Source organism: Furipterus horrens, unplaced genomic scaffold (genome assembly GCF_987537825.1).
Source record: "Furipterus horrens unplaced genomic scaffold, mFurHor1.1.pri manual_scaffold_10, whole genome shotgun sequence".
NCBI classification, from domain to species: domain Eukaryota; kingdom Metazoa; phylum Chordata; class Mammalia; order Chiroptera; family Furipteridae; genus Furipterus; species Furipterus horrens.
Window position 1 is genome coordinate 74,504,096 of NW_028327180.1, and position 15,959 is coordinate 74,520,054.

Here is a 15,959-nt window from a genome sequence, read left to right on the forward strand (position 1 = left end):
ATAAATTGCCATAAAAAATCATCACTATAGCCCTGGCTGGAGTGACTCAGTGGATTGAGTGCCAGCCTGTGAACCAAATGGTCGCCAGTCCGATTCCCGGTCAGGGCACATGTCTGGGTCCCCAGTTGGGGACGTTCAAGAGGCAACCGCACATTGATATTTCTTTCCCCCTCTTTCTCTCTATCTAGAAATAAATAAATAAAATCTTTTAAAAAAATCACTATGAAGACTGTGAGTCAGCAGAAAATGCTTATGATTTGAGAATAAGGACAAGCTTTCTTTTTCCTCTTCCTTTCCCTTCTGGAATAATTCAGTCCTAAAGGGCAAGCAGAAGAAGGTAAGCAATATGCCCGTGAAGGTGGGGGTGGGGAAAGTCACAGTGGTCCAGAGCAGGGAGCCCAGGAGGAGTGAGAAAGGTAGGGGAATGGTTCAGGGTGGAGGGCCAGTGGGGTGTGGAAGGCAGCCATGAGGCAAGGATAGTGGCAGAGATGGGAGCTTGGTTACAAAGCAAGTGATCAAATAAGGATAATAGGAGCCAAATTTCAGAAAAGAGCCTTGGAGAAGCTACCTGCTCATAACAATGAGCACACCCACAATGTGGATGTCAGGTGTTTTATTTTTTCAACTACAGTTGACATTCAATATTATTTTATATCAGTTTCAGGTGTAGAGCATAGTGGTTGACATTTATATAATTTACAAAGTGATCCCCCCCAGTAAGTCCAGCGACCACCTGGCACTACACATAGTTACTGCAATATTAATGTCTCTATTCCCTATGCTGTATTTTACATCCCATGACTTTTCTGTAACTACCCATTTGTACTTCTTAATCTCTTCATCTTTTTCACTCAGCCCCACCTCCACCTCCCCTCCCATCTGGCAATTATCAGTTTGTTTTCTGTATCTATGATGTCTCAGTTTCTAAATCTGATTCCATTAAAGGAGTAGGGCTCCTCAGAGAAATAGCTGATTGCAGAGCTGGGGCTGGTAAAGCATGAAATGAACCTGGAACATCTTATTATGCCAGAAAGTAAGGAAGTGTTCAAAGAATGATGGAGACATGTTGAAAGGACTCAGAAGTCAGCCTGAAGGGGTTCCCAGTGACCAAAATGGGGACAATTTGAGCATCAAAATAATAAATGATTGTAATATGTAATATTCATATAGTTTCAAAGTATCTCCCCACAAAATACTTACTAATTACAAAGGAAAAAAAAGTAACTTTGAAGTGGAGAAAGCTGAATGGTGGTTTCCAAAAAGATATGTCCATATCTTCATTCTGAGAATCTGTGAATGTTACCTTACTTGGAAAAAGAGCCTTTGCAAATGTAATTAAGTTAAGGGTCTTGGGATGAGCAAGTCACCCTGGATTATCCAGAGGGGCACGATTCAATAACAAGTGTCCTTGGAGAGGAAAACAGAGGAGAAGGCGATGTGAAGACAGAGACAGAGATTGAAGTGATGCAGCTGCATACTGAGGAGTGCCAGGGAATGACCAACAGCCACCAGAAGCCTGAAGAGGCAAGGAATGGATTCTTCCCTAGCATCTTCAGAGGGAGTGTGGCCTCCAGAACTGTGAGAGAGTAGTACATTTCTGATGTTTAAAGTCACCAGTTTATGCTAAGCTGTATACAGCAACAGGAAACGAAGGCAATAGCAGACACCACCTTAAGCAAGTGATGAAGTGAACATCCATGAAACAAATCAAAAACCATGCACCAATTAATAGGATCCAAAGAGAGAAACACAGCACTGCTTCTGTGACATTCCTGTCAAAGATGCATGACCTAACAAACCCAAATGAGGGAGATTCTACAAAATAGCTGGACTGTAACCTTTAAGGTCATGAAAATCAAGGAAAGACTGAAGAATCATTCCAGATTGAAGGAGACAAGAGAGATGCAATGAGTAATTCTGGACTGGACCCTTTAAAAAAAAAAGTTATTTATTTATTTTGTTTTAGAGAAAAGGGAAGGGAGGGAGAAATAGATGGAGAGAAACATTGATGCGTGATAGAAATATTAATCGTGCCTCAACCAGGGACTGAACCTGCAACCTAGGCAAGTGCCTTGAACAGGAATCCAACTGGCGACCTTTTGCTTTGTGGGAGGATGCCCAACCGAGCTACACTGATCAGGGCTAGACTGGACTGTTTTGCTAGAAAGGACATTCTTTGGACAATTGTCAAAATTTGAATGAGATCTGAGGATTAGACAGTATTAATATGTCAATATTAATTTTCTAATTTTGATGGCTGTATTGATTATATTGGAAACTGTCCTTGTTTGTAGGAAATACATACTACAACACTTCGGGGGCAATGGAGCATTCTGTTGGCAATTTACTCTCAAATAATTCAAGGAAAAAACGTTCTCTGTAATGTACTTTCTGTACAGTTGTGATTGCTTCAAAATAAAATACTTATTGAAAAAATAAAAAATAAAGGATAAAAGGACACCAATCATAAAATGATTACATATATACGCATATTATCACAGGCTGGAAGAAAATTCACAACAATGATAAATATGTTAAAGAGGATTGTATGTTACATTGCTGTAAGTCTTTTGAGTTTAGTTTAATAAATATGTGCCAAGGACCCGTTATATGTCAGGCATTATGCCAGGTCCTAGGGATACTGGAAAAATGACAATGTGTCTACAGGAGGGAGTACTATAGGGTGGCTGGATGCTAAGGACAAGGACACTACTGGAACAAGGGAAGGCCTGACCCCAAAGTCAGGGGAGGGCTTGGAGGGACGGATGCTTGGAATGTGGTTCTCCTGTTTTTCTATTAAGACTAACAATAATAAGAAATATTGGGAGTCCCATCTGCATTGGTAGTCCTGAGGAGGGAGAGGAATGTGAAGAATTCAGAGTCTATAGAGCATGGGTGGCTGGTGGGCTGAGCTTTAGGGCTTGCCACAGTCTGAAACAGTATGGGGAGGGACTGGAGTTACACTCCAGGAAAACTTCTAGGTGGTGTGTGGAGGTACCTGATGGATCCCTGGGAGGGGAAGAGAGGGAACGAGGGTGGGATGGGTTGGGAGGGGTGTTGCTATCCCTAGTCTTTGAGCACAGGCCCTGGAGGAAAACACATTGGCACTAGCCCAGGCCACGAGGACTCCTGGAGCCCAGTCGTTGATGTTTCAGTCTTACATCCTCATCTGGGCTGTGAGGCTGAGCAGGGCCCCTGGAGTTAGTCCCAATCTGTTTCCTTCCATTCTTTGACAGGAAGCTCCTGGAGAGCCAGCCCCCAGCCACTCCCCGCCCCAGCACTCCCTCTCTCTTCTCCACTATGGACAGAGCTTCCACAGAGCAGCTGCCTGCTCATCACAGACCCAGCTGACATGGGGACTGTCAGAGCAACGCAGCTGTGCTGGGTGATCCTTGGCTTCCTCCTACTCCGAGGTAAGAGGCACTTGCCACACTCTTTCAGCAGTTCTCTCCCGGGACTGGCAGTCCTGGGCGCCTGTCCCTCCTTCAGGACACACACCACACATCCAGCTCTTCATCCAGGGCTGTGCCCAAGGGAAATTCCAGAGCCTTTCGTGAGAAGGATCGGTTGTGTTGGGGGGCAGTCATTACCAGGCAAGGGTAAATAGCATACAGTTAAACCTTTGTGTGGGAAAATTCCCAGGGTGAACCTGGGCCCCCATGAAGGCTGGCCTCCTGAAATGTGGGAAATGACTATCTGGGTGTGAGAGCGAGGCCCAAAAGCTCCTTCCAGGGTGTTCTACTAGCATGACATTGTCTATACCTTGGGCTTTATGGGTGATCTTTTTTCTTCTTTCATATGGGGAGTAACAACCTGGGAATTCCAAGTACTGACTTTAAGCTTGCAGCAAGAGGGATTCAAGCTAGATACAAAGAACTATTTCCCAAAGAGGATGTACTCAACATCCTCACCCAGGGGCCTAGTTGAGATGATCTTTGGAAGAGATAACTTGAAAACACCTCTCAGACAAGGCCCTGCTGGGTGATGAGTGTAGAAGCAGCTCACTAAGGGGTCCTCTACTTAGGGAGCAGTTGCTGGGAACCATGAGAAATCGAGGAGATTCTGACTCACAGGGCAGCCACTTCCCTTAGGTCATTTCTTCCCCACCCCCACCTCACCCTCCATGAGTCCTCTGTGGAAGATTCATGAACCTGTGCTCAAAGCAGCAGAAGAGAGTGCAAGAGTGCTTGGGTGGGAGGTAGGGTGCCATTTCTGGTGATGGGTGAGAAGGCCTGAGTACCAGAAGGCTCTGCCTTCTGGAGAGATTACACATTTCTTTAAAAAGCCCATGGGTTGGAAGTAAAACTCTGATCACCCACCCGGCTCCTCCCCAACCCCTCCCGAATAGTCACACATTTGCTCTGGAGCTGGGGAACTAGGCTGTTGTAGAAATTGCGGAAATGGCAGAGGAGATGAGGTTAAAAGGTGAGACTCATGAGGTGGTATTCTCATAGGCTTGGGCTTCTCCCAGCTTCCCCACACACTGCCTTGTCCCCAACAAGAGCCAGGGCTGGGATGCCCTGTGTGCTATGTAAGCCACGCTCACTGCTTGCATCTCTTACCCAGTATCTTAGAGCACTTACTGTCTCCTTCATTCTGGTGCAGTGAGGATCCTTTTGAGAATATTCAGGCCCACAGAGGGACTTGACTATGGATATACAAGTCAGGGCAGAGTAGCCTTGAGACTTGAAGGATTTGAGAGAATGGGGCAAAATTTTAAATTGCCAGCACTTATTGAGCATGTACTATCTGCCGGACACTGCCTTAAGTACTTTATATGCGTTTTCTTACCCTCACAACCACTTATAAGGTGCTAAAATCACTTGCATTTATTTTATTATCATTTTTTCCTCACCCAAGGTCATGCCTATTGATTTTAGAGAGGGGAGAAGAGAAGGAGAGAGGGAGCAAAACATCGATTGATTGCTGCTCATATGCACCCCAACCCCTCTCAGTATGCACTCTGACTGACTCTATGCACCCTGACCAGGGACCAAACCCTACCAGCGACCAAACCCACAACCTAGCTTATGCCCTGACCAGAGATTGAACCTGCAGCCTTTTGGTTTATGGAATGAGCCACACCATCCAGAGCTAAAATCACTTGTATTTTAATGAAGAGAAAACTAAAGCTCAGGTCAGTAACTGACAGAGTCAGGACTTGAACTCAAGCCTGTCAAACTCCAGAGTCCATTATTTTAACTACCAAGGTATGCTGCTGAGGAAAACCGGATGGTGGTTGTGGAAGGGGAGGAGAGAGAGGCTAGATCAGCGGTTCTCAACCTGTGGGTCGCGACCCCTTTGGGGGTCGAATGACCCTTTCACAGGAGTCGCCTAGGACCATCGGAAAACACATATATAATTACATATTGTTTTTGTGATTAATCACTATGCTTTAATTATGTTCAATTTGTAACAATGAAAATACATCCTGCATATCAGATATTTACATTACGATTTATAACAGTACAAAATTACAGTTATGAAGTAGCAACGAGAATAATTTTATGGTTGGGGGTCACCACAACATGAGGAACTGTATTAAAGGGTCACAGCATTAGGAAGGTTGAGAACCACTGGGCTAGATGGAAATGAAGCAGGTAGAGATTAGGGAGAGGAGACAGGAAAATAAGAAATTCCAGTGCCCAGTGTGCTGTGGTTGCCTGAGCACCCTGGCCTGTAAAAACAGATGCTCCCTGGATCCCTCCTCTACTCACAGAGGAATCTCCTAGTGACAAAAAGTTTCGGTAGGGGTAGGGGGCAGGAGACAAGAGTAGGCTACTGGGACTTGGAATCTGTGACTTCGGAATTCTTTCCAAGACACTAGTTTTGTTTTTAGATAAATGTAGGAAGGCAGGCACTGTACCCTCCAACTAAAAACTAAAGTTATAACTGTATAGAGCTTAGACAGTGCCTTAAATAACCTTCATCAACTGACAGGTGTTTTCAGGACATGCCTTGGATTAAAAGGGTCATTCCCCAGCTGGGGAAAGTTCTCTTTAGCCTGGGGCACCTACAGGTTTTAACTCTCCTCTTAACCCCCCACCCAGTGATGGTATGAAGTGTCAGAGATGCTGACCTGGAAAAACACTGCATGACCTAGGGTTTGGGAAAGCGTGGTCTTAGAAACAATTAACTCCACACTATCCAAGTGATAGCCCCATGGAGGAAGGCAGTGGCCAAGGAAAATAAAAAAGACCAGCAGGCTGCCCCAGGCTGGGTGAGCCCCTGGTCCCCCTTGGCCTCTGTTCACCCAGACCCCATCTTGGTGTTTCCCTGATGATGAGGGGCTGAAGGAGCAGGAGGGCCAGGCCAGCGGCTGTTCCCAGCCCAAGTGGAGGGACGGGAACCCAGCTGGGCGGCTCCACTTCCCCATGTTTTCCTTTCACATTGTTCACAGGTTTCAAGAATGATTTCATTGTGGAAAATGAGCAAACACAACCTGACCTTTGAGGTCCCACAGACACAGGGGACACATATATGGACACACACACACACACACACACACACACATCTGCATAGAGGCTGGCTGGCATACATATGTCCTTACAAAACAATCTAATGAGGGCTTCTTACTGGGTCTCCTGGTAAACTCCTCCCTGGTTTTGCTCAACAACCATTTCTGAGAAGTCTTTGCCTGTGAGAGTAAGTTGATCACTCGTCTTAGAGTTTCCCTGACTCCTATATATATCTCGGAACTTGCTTCCTGTGTAGGCCCCTACCTCCAGCTGGAGGAGGGCAGAGAGATAACCCAGATACCTACCCCAAGCCCTAACTCCATCTTATTCATCACGTCTTTCCATCCCCTTCCCTAGGGGCAGGACTAGTATGACAAGATTCACAGGGGAAAATGGATGGCTCAATAGTAGTATAGTGACAACATTAGCCTAGAGACCTGGATTCTTTGTCTAGACTTGGCAGGTAACTGGCCCTCTGTCCTTAGACATATCACTAATTTAAAAGGACCTTCCCCTGATGTTGTGTCAGGCTGGTATAAAACCCATTTGGGACTGAAGAGTCAGGAAAGGACTCTGGGACACTGAATCATGAGGTGGTGGTGATGGTGCTATTCAGTCACAGTCTCAGAGGAAGCCAGTCCCCTATGCTGGAGCTACATCCTTTAGCCTTCTGTCAGCATGGGGGGCTTGGAAAGCCAAAAGGTCTCGGTTTTTCTGGGCACTGTGTGCTGGGCAGGAGCCTCACAAAGCTGGTCTGTGTTTTGCTTTCTCTTGTAGGCCATGACTCCCAGCCCACAACAAAGCAGCCCTCCAGCCCTCAGGGTAAGACCAAACACAGGGCCTTCTCCAGCATTTAGGTCTGGGAGCTTGGTAAGGGTGAGAGGATCTCTAAGCCCCATTTTGCACAGGTCTCGGGTGATTAGGGGTGGTGCCAGAGCTCAGGATGTTAAAACTGAGTTCATCTAGGGACTTCTTTCAGCTCGGCCCAGTCTAACCTGCTTTGAGTGAACGGTTGGAGGTGAGGGATGGGGTAGGAAGGAAGACTAGAAACACCAGCAGTGGGGAAAAGGAGGGAGACAAGAGCAATAGGCGGCAACAAACCCTCAGCCTCAGATCATCTGTTTTCAGGAGCCTTCAGTCTTAATCTGACCACAGAGTCAACTCCCAACACAGGTGAGTGAGTGTGGTTGTCGAGGGGCCAATCCCTGCCCACCCCTAGCCCCCTGCCCATCCCTTCAGACTTTCCGCAGCCCAAGGGTTCTCATATGGGTTACAAGTGTTGTGTCATCAAACCTGCCCCACCCCCAATTCCCCTACTGCCTCTGTCCTTGCAGAAGACAGCCCTTCCTCAGATCCCAACAGCCCAAGTTCTCTGTCCAGCGTCAGCATCCCAGGTACTCTGCCACTCAGACTACAACTCCCATTCAGGGAGGGCCCCATGAGGAAGCAGACACAGTTTCTGCTCTAAGGGAGAACACAGACTAGTGGGGGAGCAGACAAGTAAACAAGACCTCATGCTGACCATTACAAAGCAGCCCCCAAGGGGGGCTGTGATGGGAATAGCAGAAAGTGTTGCTGGAACCCAGACAAATGTCAGCCACTTCTGAGTTGAGGGCCATAGAAGACATTCCAGAGCAAGTGAGCTCCGAAGCTGAGGCCAACGAAGGAGTTAACCAAATGAAGACTGGGGGTGAAGGGTGGTAGGCTGTATTCCAGGCAGAGGGAACTGTACAGGTGAAGACCCCGAGGTGAAGGCAGTAATGAAAAGAACGATTTGGACTAAAGAGCCCTCCCTGTGTACATGCTGGCTAAAGCCCTAAGTAGGCTCACACATGCTTCCTAACCCACAGCTGCTCCAGAGAAGGTCTCAAAGGTCCCCACAGTAGCCAGTAAACCTGTGACGCCAAGGTCAAGCACCATGGATGGTCACCCCCGAAACTTGCCGGGCCTGACTCCATCCCAACCACATCAGCACATATCAGAATTTGGTAAGTATCTGGGGCTGGGGGTGAAATACAACAGATCATGTCTGGCTGGGTTCCTTCCTCTTGTCTTCTGGGGGCCCAGGTCCTGCCCCACAATGAGGGGTCTCAAGACCAGGATCCACATCAGTGGCATCCTGGTCTGGAGAGAAGGAGAGAGGATTGGTGGGGAGCAGAGACAGGGACTTGGGCATGGTCACAAGGAAGGTAGAAAGAGTCTGGACTCAGGATTGGTAAAGGCATAGAGAGGGAAAGGGAGAGTTAGGAGAAGCCAAAATAGTGAAAAGGAAGCAGGAAAGGTTAGGAAAGGGTTACACACTTCTCAGGGCAGGTTGGTCTTTACCCAGAGGTGTGGGAGAAGAGCTGGGAGGCGGGGGGGATACCCTCCGCATTGGCCTGCTGTTCCTGGTGCAGGCACAGATTTCCTAATCAGTGACAGCAGAAGTGGCAGCAGAAGTGGAGTATGTCCTGTCTGTGCTCACAGAAAAGAGCACCCAGACCCTTTCTCTCATCCTACCCCTGAGCTCTGGGACCTTGTTTTTAAGCTCCTAGACTTATTTAGGATGGGGGTGAGGACAAGGAAATGGAACAGCACTCAGGTCTGCAGTATAATAAGTTCAAGAAGGAAAGAGACGGGTGACCATACCACTTTTTAAGAGGGTCAGAAACTTGGGCCTCTTAACCGGCAGGCTGGTGTGTTAGGTCAGTGCCTGGGGACAAACATCTGGTGTCCTTCTCTCCTCCCTCTTCAACCCTTGGCAAAACACTGTGGCTCTACCTTGCCTAGTTTGTCTCCCTATATCTGCAGCATAAATCTCTATCGTCTGGGCTCCAAGGGAAGAGCATAATGAGGGAAGCATCCTGAACTTTCTGGAGGCCTTTGGAACTAGTAACACGAATGACCAGATATCTAGTCATGTGATCCCACATCACCCAGTTCTGACCTCCATCCTCATGGGACCTGGTCAGAGGGGCAGGGAGGAAGTCTTTTCTGTAGGGTTTGAACTCTCCGTGCAGTCCTTCACTTAGAGGAAGTGGGAGGGGAGCTCTCTCTGGTAGGCCAAGTAAGTTCCTTCACTGGTGTACCCCTCACCACTCCATTTCAGACACGTCTCAAAATGTTACCATCAAATCAGCCACCATGAGCCTGAGGACAAGAGAAGACTCGACCATCCTGCCCAGCCCTACATCAGAGACGGTGCTCACGGTGGCTGCATTTGGTGAGAGAGAGGAGAAGGTGGTGCGTGGCGGGGGACCCCATCCCTGAACTGACTTGGACTCTGAGTCTGGAAACACAAGTTCAAATCTCAGCCTTTTGTGCCAGGAGGGTTTGGCTGACAAAGAAGGCTCTGGTGGAAAAGAGTCTCCACTGATGCTCTAGTCAGTTCTGCTGGACTCTGCTGAGTTCCATGTTCTTATGAAGGATGGGGAAGGGCTGTGGAACCCACTCTAGCCAGGGAAGCAGGCTGAGAGCTCATTCATTCAGTGGAGAAGGGAAATTCACTTTGCTCTGGAGCCTGTCTACACAGCACTTAGCTGGGAAAAGAATTTGAACTCCTGTTATCCTCTTCTGTCCCCTCCTCTGCCTCCCCTTCACCCCAGCCTTTTCTCTGTTCAGGTGTTATCAGCTTCATTGTCATCCTGGTGGTTGTTGTGATCGTCCTGGTCAGTGTGGTCAGTCTAAGGTTTAAGTGTCGGAAAAATAAGGAACCTGAAGGTACATGCCTGACCCTCAGGGCCCCCCTTTACGTTTCTCTGCTGAGGGACTCAGAGCTAAATTCTGGGATTGACATCCAGCCTGGAGTTGAAGGAAGGAATGGCACATCAGCACCATTAGAATGAAATGGGAGGGTCCACTTCAGTAAACTTTACAGGGCAGGTTGGGCTTCTGAGTAACAGCATGTGACAACCAATCTGTGCCTTTGGATTTTTACAGATCCCCAGAAACCTGGGAGTTCTGGGCTGTCTGAAAGGTAAGACTGTCAGAGGTGGAAGTAAGAATCATCTATCTGCCCTCAGTCTTGCCTCCAAGAGGGAGCCAACAACCAATGCTTCCTGCCTTCTACACACACACACACACCTACACACACACAGAATTCTGACAGCCACCACTGAAGCCAGAGCTGGAGGCAAACAGGACAGCAATGGACCTGAACCTGAAAGGAACTAACCAGTTGATGGGAGATGGACTGGAACTCTTCAGCTGAGAGTCTAAGCCCTTATTACTCCTCATGAAAAGTGTGGGAATTCAGATTCTAATATACCCCTTAAAAAAGAAGATACTTATTTAAGGAACTGTTTATTGAATGCCTGTATATCCTAAGCCCTGTGGTAGATATTTGGTAATGTTATCTCAAATCCTTAGAGTAATTCTTCAAGGCAGATATTACTGCATTATGTACATTAAATAACTGAGACTTAAGAAAGGTCATAACTTGGTCAAGATCACACAAGCGGTAGATAGTAATAGAAAGATTTAAATACAAATCTTTTGGGCTTCAAAACACTTTCATTTCATTATGGTCCACCACCGAAACAAAGGTCTAAGTTTCAGCAACCCCCATACAATTCCTTGACCCCCAACATTGTCTTCCTACTCCTCCTATCCATAACCTATGTTCCCTTCCTACCTCTAGCTGCTCCACAGCCAATGCAGAGAAAGATAGCATCACCCTCATCTCCATGAAGAATATCAACATGAATAACAGCAAAGGATGCCGCTCAGCAGAGAAGGTTCATTTTTACTGGGTCTCCCCCTCCTCCTTCTTCAGGTTATTGTTCCTTAACCAGAAAGGACATACTTTCAAAGGCCCAGGCTCTTCTCTCCTCTTGCCTATATTACCACTCCTAAGAAGTTCACCCTTCCTCATTAAGGATGTATTTTGCAGGTTCTTTAAAAGCAACCTTGGGTCCCTATGAGTCCAAGGATGATGCAGCTGCCCTGTGACTGTAAGGAGGAAGGCGACGGGATCAGTAGAGGCAACAAACCACATAAACTATTGTTTTGTTCCACATCTACTCCATGCTACATTCCTCCAGATCTAGGAGCAAGCTACCAATATGAGAGCCTCTTTCCCATCTGGACATCCAGAAACATGGCCAGCTCCTCCCACCTTCTCAATGCCATGGGAAGGAGAAATCTATAGAGCAAAAGCAAGGAAAATGACAAAGTGGATTGGTCCATTCTACTTGGCATTAAAATTATTTTCTGGCTTGCAGTCTCATTTCTTTTAAAATCTTTGCTCCCATGTACATTTCTTAACAGAACATTCTAGAAGCAGCTCTGGGGCCTCCTTTTCTAAGCAAGGCATGTATGCAAGTTTCTGTCCCTGTTGGAAGCTCTCTGAGAGACCTGGAGGTGAAAAGAACTTTTTGTCAGGTTTGTCTCCATCCATCTAGGTTATTAAGCAGGGGTGAAGTTGACTGACTAACCTAACCACCCTTGTAGGAGGGAGAGAAAAGGAGATGTAAAGAGTGACCAATTGTCATCAGTAAAGAAATATTAAATCTGGAGAGTGAGAACATGGGAGACACAACACATTCTGACTAGGAAACTCCAGTGGTAAGAGCTGAATACTTAAAGGGCAAATGTCCTCTGCCTGTCCCAGGGTAGACATGCCTCACTGTGGTTCTAGCTGTGAAAATAATACTGGGAAGATCTGGAGCAAAGACAGGTCTATCACTGTATAAAGCAAAAATCTACCAACTTTACCCCATACAGCTATATCTTAGTGTCCTAAAAAAAAAGATAACAAATAATGTAAAGTCATTTAAAGAGGAGGAAAAGAAAGCAATTATCTGTTTTCTTAGAAATCTGTGTTTGAAAATAAATCTTGGGGAGAGTCAATGGAAGAGTCATCTGTGTGTGTTTGCCTGCAGTGTTTAACTCTACATAAGCATCTGCTAGTTGGCAGTTTAGAACAGAGGGAGAACACAGATTACCCACTCTGAAACCAAAATAGGCTATTTTCTTCTGGATTTAGACTCTGCAAGGTGATATGAGAGAAAACCTAGAACAAAAAGTTTCATTTTCTCTGTGTTACTGAAACAATTCAAGTGCACTAAAGAAATTTAGTGGATTCTAAAATCCTCTTAGAGGAGTGAGGCGGGCGGGGTAGAAGAAAGCAATGGGGGAGAGGCATAATGGGACAACTGTAATAGAAAAACAATAAAAATAAAGATAAAATAAAATCCTTTTAGGCAGCACTTGGAGCCTGCTCATGACTGTATGTGGTACATGGTGTCCAGCATATCAGAGGTCATGAACACTGGCTCTTGAGTGCAGGAAAACTAAGTCACAAGGCTACTTTGCCACAGACCCACAGCTCAACATTGGCGAAATCAGCCCCCATCTCTGAGCCTGTTTTCTTTTAAAGTGAGATGGCTGAATTACTTGACTTTACTGACTTTTCTGATCCTTATGTTTTAAAGTCCTATAAACTCTAGAAGTAGGAAAAAAATTAATCTTTTGAGTAGACATCGCTCTGAGTGGGAGCCAGAAACAAGTCTTAGATGACTCTGGGCAAGTCTACATTCTCTGTACTTAGATTTCCCTGTGTACTCATGTGCATAAAGGAAAGAATGATCCTACCTGGCCCTGTCTACCTCACAGGCTACTTAGTAGGTAAAATGGAATGTGGAGATACTTGGGAAGTACTAGTTGACAATTGTAGCAGAAAACATAGAGTACTGCTTGTGTCTAGATCTTACACTTCAGGATAGTGCACTTGTTCCCCCACTGCTGGAAGTGTTGGCTGCTAAGGGCTCATAGCTGGTTGATGACTGGTTGACAGGGGTGGGTATGGGGATGAAGACCTGGATCTCTTGCCTCAATTTCTGCCCAATACTGCTTCCTTTACGCCTCATAGATGCTCCTGGAAGCACTCACCCATAAACTGTCAGCATGCAAATGTTAGTGTCTCAGAGTCTATTTCATGGAGTACCCAACCCATGTCAGCAATACTACAGCATTTCTAAAAAATAATTCAGATATATTTTATTTGAGCCACACTGCAAAAAGCACGTGACTTGCTAGCCAGCTCCAGTACAAAAATCCATCATTGGGATAGAACCCTCCAGGTGACATAACAATGTCTAGAAGTACTGGGTTCTGTTTCAGTTGTTATTCTGATTGCCATGGGCACTTGGTTTGGCTGCTTATCATACTGGACTAATTAGGTCAAGGACATGGGTTTCACTCTAGGTAACTCAGCTGATGTCTCCATTGTAAGGCCACGAGCTTCCCTGACTATGGACAATGTCCTGCAAATATAAGCTGTTAATCATAAGGTATTTATATTTGAGGGAGAGGGTGTGAACTGGTATTAATATGAAATTGAAAGACTTTTACCCTAAAACTAGCACTGCAGTGCCACGCTGATTGCTAAATACCCTTTTGGAAGAGGTCAAGGATGAATTCACTTAATGTTGAATTCTGCTCTCAAGCAAACTGTATGAGAGGGGGTTTTGCTGGAGGATTCTACTATTTATACAAAAACAAGACCCACCTCTGACAGGAAGTCCAAGTTCAGCTTTCTGCAGCTCCTGAAGCTTCCCTTAGACAATATGTCTTCCTTGATGTCTAGACAACAGGATGGTGGCCATTTACAAGATGACTTCCTCCCTATTCTAACACAGAACTACATAATCCCAAAGCAGGCACAGGTGGTGGGGGTAGGGTGGTTGCTGTAGTGTCCTTCTTTCACTTCTCCCCCCATCCTATGGGAGGGCAACAAGCAAACCAGCCCTGCTGCACAGTCCCAGTCAGACAGAGGGACCATTTACTCAGTACCTTTCTTCCAGGCCTGGATGGGGCAGCATCTCAATCATATAGGTACATGGAAAACCTCAGTATCACCAGCAAAAATTCACTGCAGTTCAACAAGCATTTCTAAAAGTTAGTAGAGAAAAGATAGAAATCTGAGGCTGGCTATAGGTAAAACAGCTTAGTGTACTAAAAATCATGACAGAGCCCCTTGTTCTAGCTTCTGCACACAATTTCCCAAACTCAGGCTAGCACTACTTAATTCTATTTGAATCTGCAGGAAAATACTGTGTGTCTCTGCTCAGCAGTACCCCCCTGGATTGTGGATGTCCTTTCTCACTTCTCTGAACTTCTTTCTACACCTCCCTTCTTATCTTTGTGAACTGCCTTACAGAGTCCAATTTCCCTTCCCTTATTTCCTTCCCAGTTGTTCTTTCACTCTTCCTGCTGTTACTTTCCCTATACCGCCATCCTGAAACCTTTGAACCCACAGCTTCTTCTTTTACCAAACACCAGAGATAGAATTTGACAGTGGGAATTATTTTGTAGAGTGGTGTGTTTAAACAAAAACTGGTACAGAATTGTTCTAAATGTTGGGGTTTAGAGTTCTAAATTAGTACTGGTGATAGAGTCATAGAAAAATTCATCCAGAAGTGTTAAGTGAGGTGTAAATGAGCAAAAGGGTATATTTGCATGGCAGTTATCTGAGAAGGTTGCAGTGCTGAATATCTCCCCCCACCCCTTTTAATTCTGATTTGGAGTAAATGAGTTGCCTAGAAAAGAAGGGAAGTGAGGTTTCAGATGATGGATGATGGGAAAGGCTGTTGAGGTAGCATATATGTGTATTTTCAAGAGGTCTCACTTTCCCAAATCTTGTCCAGCATTCTTGAACCTGGATTCTACTCTTGAGTAGCCCCATAATTCATAGCATGGCTTTTCAATCCAATCACCCCCTATAGTTGTCTAGCACTCCCACGCTCAACCAGGTACCTTTAACTTAATGCTACTATGACATCTCTGAGTGCCTCCAGACCTTAATACCCCTGGGCTCCAAAGCACACCCCACCTTTCCCTGTCCATCTTCTAGAGCAGTGGTTCTCAACCTTCCTAATGCTGCAACCCTTTAATTAGGAAATTAGATCATATTGTGGTGACCCCTAACCATAAAACTATTTTCGTTGCTACTTCATAACTATAATTTTGCTACTGTTATGAATTGTAATGTAAATATCTGATATGCAGGATGTATTTTCATTGTTACAAATTGAACATAATTAAAGCATAGTGATTAATCACAAAAACAATATGTAATTATATATGTTTTCCAATGGTCTTAGGCGACCCCTGTAAAAGGGTCGTTCAACCCCCAAAGGGGTCGCGACCCACAGGTTGAGAACCGTGGTTCTAAAGCAATCTGTCTAGTCTCTCAAAACTACCTAATGGATGTTCCTGATCAGGTCCCTTGTCTAAAGAGCACAGTGGCTTCTTCAGAACCCAGTCTTCTGTGAGCACACTGATACTGACATATCCCACAGCCATGACTACAGGGAAGGGATGGAACTGTATACTATTGTAGGCTTGTTCCTTTCAGTTTGTGTCTCGGGCCATACATCTCCCCACCCCAACTGCCTGAGTAGCTACTGGTTGATACCATAATTGACATAACTGATTTGGTCTTCCTGGATAAGATCTCAATGAATTCCAGGTTAATTCTTTGTTTGGGGATGACCATGATCATTTTTCACTTTTGCCGAC

At 45.7% G+C, this 15,959-nt stretch overlaps 1 protein-coding gene across 2 annotated transcripts; it reads left to right on the forward strand.

Moving 5' to 3' along the window:
• Positions 1-3,267: 3,267 nt before the first annotated feature.
• On the forward strand, positions 3,268-11,653 carry ECSCR (endothelial cell surface expressed chemotaxis and apoptosis regulator). 2 transcript variants are annotated; one of them, XM_090289404.1, is made up of 9 exons: positions 3,268-3,413; positions 7,236-7,280; positions 7,587-7,631; positions 8,309-8,446; positions 9,547-9,660; positions 10,059-10,157; positions 10,377-10,413; positions 11,077-11,173; positions 11,329-11,653. In XM_090289404.1, the coding sequence occupies exons 1-9, from the start codon at positions 3,353-3,355 to the stop codon at positions 11,335-11,337; spliced, it is 645 nt and encodes a 214-aa protein (XP_090145530.1). In that variant the 5' UTR covers positions 3,268-3,352; the 3' UTR covers positions 11,338-11,653. The 2 variants fall into 2 exon arrangements, with proteins under 2 accessions (XP_090145530.1, XP_090145529.1); XM_090289403.1 differs by lacking the exon at positions 7,587-7,631 and having other exon boundaries at positions 3,270-3,413.
• The last annotated feature ends 4,306 nt before the right edge of the window (positions 11,654-15,959 follow it).

Coding starts and splice junctions, on each gene's coding strand:
- ECSCR (XM_090289404.1), top strand. CDS start 3,353: ATGGGGACTGTCAGAGCAACGCAGCTGTGCTGGGTGATCCTTGGCTTC. Junction 3,414..7,235: donor TGGCTTCCTCCTACTCCGAG/GTAAGAGGCACT, acceptor TTTCTCTTGTAG/GCCATGACTCCCAGCCCACA. Junction 10,158..10,376: donor GAAAAATAAGGAACCTGAAG/GTACATGCCTGA, acceptor GGATTTTTACAG/ATCCCCAGAAACCTGGGAGT.